Genomic DNA, 10,942 nt, shown 5'->3' with positions numbered 1-10,942 from the left:
CGCGGCTCGGTCTCCTCTGCAGTGGCGGCCTCTGACTCCACTACCCTGCGGGGAGGGGCGGCCAGAGGCGGGGCGTCAGTGCAGGCCCCCGTCCCCAGACTACGAGGACCCCGCCCCTGCCCTTTGAGAGGCTCCTACTCATCAAACTGCGGATCTTGGAGTCAGGCCCTTCCACCCACAGCGTGGACATTCCAGCCCCTGCTACGTGCGTGCGCCCATCTGCCCACGCGCGCTCATCCGCCTTTTACTCCCAACTGGAACAGTGTGGAGACCCTCTCTTACAGGGACCAACGGGTTTTCGTTCTCTTGAGGACGTGGGCGGTAGATTCGAGGCCTGGGCAATAGATCTGAGACCTGGGCAGCTCACCCTCTGGTGCTGGCGTGCGTCCTCAGCGTTTATTAAGCTCCGTGCCACCTTAGGTTTTGGCGATATAGGAGTGAACAGAATAGGAAAAAACCCTGCCTTCAAGGGGCTTGCACTCCGGAGTGGAGTGCAGAATGGGTGCACACCCGGCGGCCAGAATTAACCAGTGCATTATGTAGGACGTTGTGTAGTAGGTTAAGAAGTGATGGTACTATGCAGAAGTGAGGCAGAGCAGCAGTGTAGGGGTGGGCAACTGAAAATGAAGTGGTCAGAGGTTAGGGAGGACGGGTCAAAGGTGGGAGGGGCAGAAGGCACTGGATCCTCAGATCTCGGCTTGGGCCCATGGCTATGTCTCCTGCATCCTCTCTCTGTCCCACGGTGACCTCGCCCAGATCTGCCAGCTTCCCCAGGTCTCTACTCACCCTTCAGCTGGGCCAGGTACCCTCCAGCCACGGACCTGCTCCAGGGTGGTGTCAGTCAGCTCAATGTGCAGGGGCAACAGCGGCGCCCACACTGTCAGCCGCAAGGAGGCCCGCAACCGGCGCCACCAGAAGTCCACACGCACCCCCTGAGCACCCCGGCTCTCCTTGCCAGCCACAAACACAGCATCACAGGCTTCAGATACCTGCGGGAGGAGGGGGTGAAGTGGGCCAGGGTGGCTGAGCCAAGAAGGACTGGTATGGGCCAGAGGGGACAGCCCTGATCCCAAGAGGTAAGGGCTACAGCTGACCTTCAGTTTGTATTTCTCTGTGAAGCATGACATGGTGGGCTGGAGATTAAACCATTGTACCGTATAGAAGATTTCACCATGCAGCCAAGATCTGCTCTACCTTGGAGGAAACAGCCCACCTTTCAGTTTATCTTGAGCTCAGCTGGGGAAACGGGCTCTTCATGCACACCAGAGCCTTCCTCCTGGAACAGCAGGGGCTCGAACCCACAGCTCTGGCTCCTTATTAGCGACGGCATCTGATGTTACTGCTGGGGCTACCTGGCAGCCACTTACAGCTGGGTAGGCAGAGGCAGAGGGGTAAGGCTGACCTGCCCACCCAAGTGCCCTCAGGTAAGAGTCTTACATGGCAGGAGGAGCGGCTTCACAAAGTTCATGGAAAATACATAGTACGAAAAAAAACTATGCATGGATTCAAATATTCTTCCCATCAGAAGAAACTCGCACTTGAATTCTATTTTGCCACAGACCATTCGAAGTCCACTCGTACATGTGAGCAAAGGGCCGCTCTAGTGAGAAAAGACACCTTCTCCACCCCGGTGGCCAGAGTGCAATGTGAAAATGCAGGTTCCACGCTTCCCCTCGTTCAACTGCAAAATGGACAGTCTTACCCTGCCCTTGTTTAACCTTTCTGGCTTGATGAGGCTCTGATAATAACAGTCACCATCAGTTTTATCATTATATAGTTTTGACATTATATTATTATTTCAGCAGTAGCTGTCATTGGCTCAGCTCCTGGGATCTACTAGGCACTCTCTTAGATGCTTTTAATTCTTACCACCACCCATAGATGGAGGCCCCTTTCAAAGGTTAGGAAACAAAATCTCAGAAAGGTTGAGAGAGGAATCCACCAATCACACAGCTAGGATTACAAAGCTAGATTTCCTTTTCTTTTTTTTTTTTTTTGAGATGTTTTTGCTATAGGGCGTGTGCACTTGCCAGAAAGACAGAGAGAGACAGAGAGACAGAAGGCAAGAAATCACCCCCCAGGGAGGATGGCCACACCGCAATCCCTTCTCCTCCTTTCTCCTCTTGGGATCTTGGGCACACACACACACGTGCCAGCGTGAGTTTAAGCTGCCAGGTCTGGGACTCGAACCATGGTCAACTACATGGGAGTCCAGTGACATAGCCCCTACGCTAACCGCTGGTCCCACAAAGCTAGATTTCAAACTAAAACCTCCTGATTGATTGCCAAGTACCTGCCCTTAGTTCTCCCACACCGGCTCATTTGCCAATGCAGTAATGAACATGATCATGCCAAAGATGGGGGCCCTGGGGTCACCTAGCTCCCACTTGACTCTGGGGAGAGGCAGTTAGAATGGAAGTTAAAGCTGTGGTTCCTCTGAGGTTTCTTTTCTCAAGAAGCAACTGTTCTCTTGGGTACCCAAAGGGTTAAGGAAAGAGATGTGTGCGACTGTGCACACACAAATGCACACTCACACGAGGTGGCTGGCACCTGCCACTCACCTGCAGGACCTGTGTGTTGGCCGATTCGCAGCCAATGTGCTCTGTCACTTCCACCAGGCCCCCACCACCATCCACGGTGACAAGGCGCACAGGGACACGCTGAGGCACTCCTGTCAACGGCGCTGTGTTCACCAGCTCCTCAGCCTGGGGGTGCGAGAGGAGCTCAGCTCCAAGCCCCTCAGCCCATCAGGCTCCTGGGACGTGGCCCCCAGCCTGGCTGGGCAGATGTAGGTCTCCTTACCTTAGCCAGGGGGATGAGGGCTCTTATGTCTCGCTCTGACACCAGGATTTCCCATACCATTTTGTCCTTCTCTGCTTCGGGGGCCTGGCCTGGGTATTCCAGCTGCCACGTGACAGGGCGAGTGACGGCCACACCCCCACCAGTGCCATTCTCCACCACAAAGTCCACCCACAGGAACTCAGACAGTTCAAGGGGACTGCTGGCCAGAAGAGAGAGGAACTGAGTGCTTGCTCGCCACCAGGCACTGTCCTACCCCTAGAATGAGCTTATCTCCATTTTACAGATGAGGAAACTGAGGTGCAGAGGTTAGTAACTCACCTAAGATCGCGCAGAGAAAACTGGCAGGGCGGTTATCTAAAGCTAAGCATCCAGGCTCTGGAGCGCGAGCTCTTATCTGTTCTTGGCTCCTCTAAGATCCATGCAGCTACTCAACAATCTCCCAGGAGGCTCGCTGGCTCCCCGCCTTCCCTGGCCCCTTCCTCTGGACCCCTACTTTCCACAGCCAGGGGGGGACAAGCACCTGATGTCAGTTCCCACCAAGGAGGGAGATTTACTTCCAAGTCCCAATCCCCTCTGACTAATAACCCTTGGAGTTTCTTTGAACAGACCCCTACTGTGTGTGAGGTACAGTCCTGGGAGCTTGGCATGCAGTATCTTATTTTATTTTCACAAACCCTAGAGGGTGCCTTGTTGTCTCCATTTCGTAAGTGAGGAAACTGAGGTGGTAAACAGGTGGGTGTTAACTGGCATCTTTATCTGAGGTTATTCATCCAGAAAATATTAGAACCTGTATTCAAAGGGGCTACAAAGCCCTCGACTTTTACCAGGCTCAGACACGAATAAGAAGACTTCATAGGGACCAGCAGTTAACATAATGGCTATGTCGCTGAACTCCCATGTAGCCAACCGCGGTTTGAGTCCCGGACCCGGTGGCTTAAACTCACACCGGGCGCATGTGCATGCGTGCCTAAGATTCCGAGAGGAGAATAGAGGAGAAGGGATTGTGGCATGGCCATCCTCCCTGGGGGGTGATTTCTCGCTTTCTATCTCTCTGTCTCTCTCTTGTCTGTCTGGTGAATGCACGTGCCCTATAGCAAAAAAAAAAAAAGAGTTCATAAATGTTAAGAGCTACAGCTGTGGAACCAGTAGATGGCATGGTAGTTAAGGTGCTGGATTCCCACATGGCCCACTATGGTTCAAGCCTCAGATCCAGCAGCTTGAAAATCATATTGGTGCATGTGCGTACAAGCCCCAAATCCTGAGAGAGAATGGAGAAGGGATTGCAGCATGGCCAACCCCTCTGGGGACCAGCATACGTGCCCTATGGCAGAAACCTAAAAAAGAAATGTAAAAAAGAACTACAGCTGTGCTTTTTAATATTAAAGGTGCAGAGAAAGGGCCCCAGTTGGTGGATTGGGGTCGGGTAGCTGTGAGCACTATGGCTGGGTGCCCTGGATAAATTGGCTTGACCTGGACTAAGACACACAGGCTGGACCTGGTGCATGGCTGAGTCTGGATAAACAGCGCTGAATGAATGAAAGCTACACCAGCTTTGTGCTGCTTCCCTGAAAGTTTGTTCTCATGCCTGCTCATGTAAGGATATGCCTGCAGCATGGCTGCCCCCGTCCTTTGGGTCCCGTGAGCACCTGAGACCACCCTCCGTGCTCTGTCCCCTGTGGGAGGGGAGCTGCCTACCTGGTGTCTGGCTCTGCGAGTCCAGCACGGTGGCAGGTGATGAGGGTGGTATGGTGCTTGGAGCCCTTGAAGCGGTCCAGCTTGGCAGTCCAGAGGGTGGGCTGGACTGGGCGGGCAGCTGTCACATGCAGCCCCTTCTTCACCTTGATCCTGGGGAGAAGTGATAGGCCCAGTTTGTCAAGGTGGGAGCTGCACTGTGCACTGGCTCTGAGGGGCAAGACGAGGGCCTAAAGACATCAGCTTCCTGGCCTGCTGCCTCAGCCCCAGTCTGAATCTCCTCCTCTCCATCCTCCAACCCACGAGGACCCCACCTCAAACACCACACAGCTCCCCACCACCCAAAGACCACTTACACCTCCCCACTGCTCACAAAGTTCTCTTAGCCAAGTACTCAAGACCCTCCAGTGCCTGGAGCCCCAGCTCTCGCTGCGGCATCTCTGTCCACTCAGCTTCAGCTGCATCAGAAGTCCGTCCCCCGACCCCACACCAGGCACATTCATGGCTCCACGCCTCGGCTCAGGCGTCTTCAGCCCAGTCTGCCCTTCCTTTGTTCATCTGTGGATTCTTAAGCCTCAAACAACTCCAATATCATTTCCTTTAGAAAACTCCCAGCGGCAGAATCAATTTCCTGCTTACTCCACCCCTTGACCTGAGCACCAGCAGCACCTTCCACCTTCACTGAAACTTACACCCATGTGCCTGCCAATCCAGTTCATGCCCCTCCAGCTTCCTTCCCGACCACTCTCTGTGCCAGGGGGGGACTGGGCCTGGCTCCCCTGTGTAACTCCAGAGTGGAGGGGCATGGCCTATCGTTAGTTTCCCCGTAAGGAGGGTGTGAGAGAGAGGGACACACAGGGGATGGGACATGCAGAAACCCACAGATGAGGGGCAAGGAACATGGCAAATTCTTGTCACGTGGATTGGGTTGGGGAGCTGCTTCTGGGGGACAGGGGAGCTTCCTACAGGAAAGGAGTCAAAGAATAAAGGCTTCCTGCCAGAGGAGCAGGATCTGTCCAAAAGCTAAGAACCCTCAGCAAGTGGCGAGGACATGCAGATGAATGTGACTGGGACAAGTATTCCCCATCCTGGCACTAGAGCAGTAGCTCACCCCCGGGGGCTGCATTTCCCATTTTCAAGTGCTTTCCTGGTTCCCTTCCCGGAGCCTTACAGCTGCTCTGGAAAGAGGTAAGGCTAGCCCCTTTCGAACAGGAGAGTGCAGGGAAGTTCTGGGGAGAGAGGAGACTTCCTCCTTCTGACCCCAAATACAGGGCTGTGGCCACCCCCCAACTGGCCAGGGCAATCACAGCCCTTGGCCTGGAAGGGGTGTGGTGGGTCCATATTTTGCAGAGGTCAAGGACTCTAGCAAGGACCCCAAGAAGAGTAGGTACCTGCCCAGTTTTCCAGCAGATCTCCCAATCCCACCGATGCCCAGGGGCCCAGGGCTCACCGCAGGGTCAAGAGGCTGGCCGTGAAGTTGTGCCGAAGCAGGAGGGTGGCACTGAAGAGCTGGCCGGGCCGCACTGGCACATCGGGCACGCGCAGAGTCACCGCCTCATCCAGAGGTACCTCCTGGTACTGTGGGGGGTCTGCAGGGCGCAGCTCCACACCACCCACTGGGAGGGCCTGTTCTCTGGGGGCCTCCTCACTGCCGGACCCGCAGCCCCCAGGGCCTTCTGCTGCAGGCTCCAGTGTGTAGGCCAGCTCGGCCCGTGTGGTAGAACCCTGAGAGAACCAGTGCGAAGGGAACTCCAGCTCCACCACGCAGGCACCCAGCGATGGCTGCAAAGACAGAACGGCCAGGGCTGGCACCTCAAGGAGGAGAGTCCCAGCACCCATGCAGGAAACCCAGAGGTGGAGGGGGCCACGGCAGGCAGGGCCAGTGTGGGCCAGGGAAGTACCCCAGGTGACACAGCCAACTAGCAACATGGCTAGGGCTTGAAACCAGGTCCAGGTCCCAGAACACTTCCCAGCTGTCATGCCATAGTGGGCCAGTTCCAGCCCTTCACCTTAACCACACCCAGTATGGCCCTGACTAGAACTCAGGCTTCCTCTCAAAATCCTAAAGCCCGAGAAGTGCCTCTCTCCAAAGAATTCCTGCGCCAGACTCCAAAATGGTAGAAACAGCAATTCTCAAAGGCATATTAACAAGAATCCTAACACAATTGAATGAGTACCTTGCTATAAGCTATTTTTGCATTAACCTCATTTCTTCTTGCTCCAACTCCATATGAGGTAGGAATTGCTTTTTTTTTTAAAAGTTTTTCTCTTTTTTTTATTTGCTTTTTTATTTTATTTTATTCATTTATTTATGGAGAGGTTTTTGCTATAGGGTGCGTGCGCTCGCCAGAAAGAGAGAGACAGAGAGACAGAAAGCAAGAAATCGCCCCCCAGGAAGGATGGCCACACCACAATCCCTTTTTTATTCTCCTCTCAGGATCTTAGGCACGCACACACATGTGCCCAGCGTGAGTTTAAGCCACTGGGTCCCGAACTCGAACCGCGGTTGACTACATGGGAGTCCAGCGACATAGCCACAATTACACTAATTGCTGGTCCCTATTTTATTTTATTTTTTGAGGCAAGAATTGTTATTCCTCATTTAACCGGTGAGGAAACTGAGTCTCGGAGAGATTAAGTGACTTGCCTAAGTCACAATGGATTGAACTTCTTCAGGGGCCCTAAATAACTTTCTCAGGACTGAATATGAGCAGAATGGAGTCAGGTGGTCTACGACCCCCCATCTTCCCAGGAGCAGTGTGCCTTTTGCTCTCCGCCCTGGGATGACCCTCTGCCTGGAGCAGCAGCAGGGGTGCAGCAGTACGCTCACCTGGAAGCGGCAGGCCTGGTGAGCAGTGCCTGCAGGGTGTGTGGCGTGCAGCCGGGCACAGGGCAAGGAGCCAGGCCCTGGTGGCCAATCCTGCCCTTTGAGGTGGAAGAGGACACGAGCATGGGGCTCTGCTGGACTCACGGACGCTTCCACTGAAACAGCCCGCACGTCCCATGGGACTGGCCGCTGGTGGGGCTTGGTGATCCGAGGAGGCACCACCTGGAGGGAGAATGAGGAGACTCAACAGAGTGGGCGGTAGGTGGGGCAGAGAAGGCACAGAGACCAAGATCTGGGGAGACGGGATGCCAGACTTCCAATCCCAGAGAGAACCTTTAAGGGCCTCACTTTCCCCCCTCTGGAAATGGGGAGCACAGCTGGGGCTGTGGCGGGTCACTGGCCGCACACATTCCAAGTGCCCCTTCCTTACCTGCTGGGTGGCAAAGGGCGGGTAGGAGGCCCGAAGAAGTGGCTGGGCCCTAGGCCAGGGCTGCAGGAGCAGAAAGGTCTCAGATCGGGAGCCCAGAGAGGAGTTGGCAGGAGGGTAACGGCCCACCTGCTGCACACGGAAATGCTCAGGGCCATCCAGGAGCTCTAGGGCTGCTGGCAGGTAGACAGGGTCCAGGGGGTCCTTGTCACAGTCCACTGAAGAGAGATAAGGGGTAGAGTGGTGACAGTGCCAGAGGTGGCAAGGATGGGACTGAACTTATTCTGGAGCACAGTCGTGGCAGGTGGTGAAGAAAAGGGCTACCTATGTCCCACCTTCCTGGGTGTGGTGGGGAGTCTCCCCCATGTCATAGATAAGATACCTGAGACCCAGTGAGCTTCATCTAGGTAACATGTAAGAGCCGAGATCTGCGCCTGAGCTCAGGACGCCACCTTCTCAGCCATCCCTCCTACCTTCCACTGGCCTCGCCCCTCCTCCCTCTACCACGGCCTTCTCAACGGCTCTTCCTCCTCCCTTCCTGCTCCCACCCTAAGGCATACCAAGGCATTACTGGAGTATGGCTCTCCCTAGATGGGGTCTCTGCAATAAAAGATGGTGATGAGGTGAACTTTCTAGAAGTGGAGACCCTTTCTGTCTCGGGGTCCTTGGCCAGACTTGGTTGGGCATCCACTGCATCATTGCCATGGCAACCCACACTGACTTTCCAAGCTTGCTCACCCTTCCCTGTCTCAACTGCATGCTGGAATGCAAGAGCCGGGTGAGAAAGGGTGTCCAGGAGGGCGGTGGAGCACTTGTACCTCTAGGGGTGGGGTGGAGATCGTGCACCTGGGGACACAGTCAAAATACTCAACCACCAGGGTCGGCAGGTGGTGTGGTGGTGAAGGGCACTGGACTTCCACATGGCCAACTGCAGTTCAAGTCCCGGACCTGGCGACTTGCTTTTTCACTCCCCCTTTCTCTCTCTCCCTGTCTCTCAGTCTGTCCCTCTCTGATCAAATGAAAATAAAGTAAAATACTTGCTAAAAAAAAAAATTCAACCTCCAGAAGGACAAAGGACCACCTAGGCCACATTGGTTTGTTCCTAATTATTAGCATGAATAATAATAGCCATCACTTTGGTTTTCCTTTTTTTTTTTTTTAAAGAGGTTTTTGCTATAGGGTGCGTGTGCTCGCTGGGAAGACAGAGAGAGACAGAAAGCGAGAAATCACCCCCCCGGGGGATGGTCATGCTGCGATCCCTTCTCTTCCACTCTCCCCTTGGGATCTTGGGTACGCACGCACACACGCCTGGTGTGAGTTTAAGCCACCGGGTCCAGGACTCGAACCACGGTTGACTATGTGGGAGTCCAGTGACATAGCCACTATGCCAACTGCTGGCCCCAATACCTATCACTTTTTGAATATTAACTATATGCAGGTACTATATAAAACCAAAGTGATGGCATATAGCACGAACACGTTACATGCATTAACTCTTTCAGTTCTTGTAATGACTCTGTGAACCAGGTCCTGTTGACTATTGATCCCATTTTGCAAATGTGGAAGATAAGGCAAATGTTGAGGTACTTGTTGGAGGTTCCACAGGTAGACAGTGGTGGAGCTGGGAGCCCAAGCACTGACTACGAGGCTACCCTCTCTCTCCATCAGCCTCCTCTCTCCCAATCCTGCACTGCCAGAATGCACCAGGCAAGCTTTCTTTCCTGGACTGTGTCTCTCCTCCTGTCAGGTGAAGGATAGGATTGGGGGGGGGGGCGTCTCATGGAAGAAGCCCTCCTCGGTTATTCAACCTTCTTGTCTTTTAATCTCAGGTGGAAGCCTCTGAGTTAGCAATCTTCCTGTCTATCAACTGGAGGCCTCTCTTACTCATCCTGGAATTCCCCCCCAGCTGAGAAATCCTTCCTGGAAAGGACTTCCTGGGAGCCCGGAGACCTAAGTCCTAGCTCTGCCTCAGTGAAACCTGGGTCACTTGTGAACCCCTCGGAGCCTCAGCTCCCTCACCTGTACACAGGGCAGGAGCGTGGCCACACCGTGGGCAGGGGAGGGCTTTGCAAACCGGGTTGTGCTCTCTGTAGGAGGGATTATTGCTGCTGCATAATAGATAGGATGATGCCTCCTCCTCTCCCTGTGCAAGGGGTTATTAGGGCTCCCACTGGATCCCTCAGATGGGGAGCAGGTGGCTGAAAGCATCCCACAGCCTCTCAGACCACAGCTGGACTGGGTGGTGGTGGTGGGGGGGACACTGGGTTTCAACCTCCTTCCTGGCCCTCCCCACCAAGGAGCAAGTGTCAGAGCTGCCCCTCCACTACCTCCCCCAAGTGTAACAGGTGACTGCTGCTCCCAGGGGACAGCCCCTGGCCTCCCACTCCACTGTCTCCATAATTACAAGATGCTCTGTCGCCTGACTCCCACGGATTCCCGTCACTGAGAGCTCAGTTCTCCGGGTGGGGGAAGGCGAGTGGCGAACGCCTCACTCTCCCCTGCTCTCTGGTGGCATCATTTACCTTAATGCCAAGCCAATCTGACCCCCACCCCTAGGGATGCGAATAACCCAAGGCCCGGAAAGGCAGGGAGCCCAGGGCCATCTCTCCAGACCCCAAGGTCAGGAGCTTCCTGTGGGGAAGGGGCACATAGTTCCCAGGTCCCAGGCAAAGGGGCTGCTTTCCATTCCCGTGGGAAGGGGGTGGCGGCAGGGGGCAGAGTTAGGACCCCCGAGTGCTGCTCTGTGGACCTGCTCTGTGGACCGCAGACGAGGGAGTGGTGGAGACTGGGCAGCCGGGTCAGATGTCCTGCTAGGGGGGACGCTGGCCGGAGGTGCGGGACCCGGGAGGAGAGGAAAGGAAAGAGCCTGGGCCGTGCTGGTCCTGGCCAGGACGGAGCTGCCGGGCTGTGCAGGTGAAGGAAGCAATCGTGGCGAGCAGCTGGGGACAGGTTCCCGGGGTCAGGACCTCGCCAGCTTGCAGGGCTCGCTGCAGGGCATCCCGCTCCAGGTTTAGTCTTAAAATCCGAAGGTTCCGGGCTCGGGGGCATCATTAGCGCCTGCCCTCTGCCCGGCCCAGCCGCCCCTCGTCACCCCCCTCCCCTCCCGCTGACCTCTCACGACGTCCAGGGCGAGGGCCACCAGGAGGCAGAGCCAAGGACCGTAGGACGCCCGGGGGGCCGCTGCCGCGTGCCTA

The 10,942-nt window shown here is 55.2% G+C and overlaps 1 protein-coding gene across 1 annotated transcript in view; it reads right to left on the bottom strand.

Annotated features, from left to right (window-relative positions):
• Positions 1–10,942, bottom strand: part of TMEM132A (transmembrane protein 132A) — a gene marked incomplete in the record, with an annotated part of 18,230 nt that overhangs the window by 4,143 nt on the left and 3,145 nt on the right. Inside the window, 9 exon segments of the mRNA XM_027768744.1 lie at positions 15–45; positions 787–989; positions 2,562–2,705; positions 2,803–2,998; positions 4,498–4,647; positions 5,945–6,276; positions 7,325–7,543; positions 7,752–7,966; positions 10,860–10,939. Coding sequence (XP_027624545.1) covers positions 15–45; positions 787–989; positions 2,562–2,705; positions 2,803–2,998; positions 4,498–4,647; positions 5,945–6,276; positions 7,325–7,543; positions 7,752–7,966; positions 10,860–10,939 — 1,570 coding nt within the window.

The sequence above is a fragment of the Tupaia chinensis genome, unplaced genomic scaffold (genome assembly GCF_000334495.1).
Source record: "Tupaia chinensis unplaced genomic scaffold, TupChi_1.0 Scaffold147351_1, whole genome shotgun sequence".
Lineage (NCBI taxonomy): Eukaryota > Metazoa > Chordata > Mammalia > Scandentia > Tupaiidae > Tupaia > Tupaia belangeri.
Note: the sequence above shows the minus strand (reverse complement) of the source record. Positions and strands in the feature narration are given on the sequence as shown.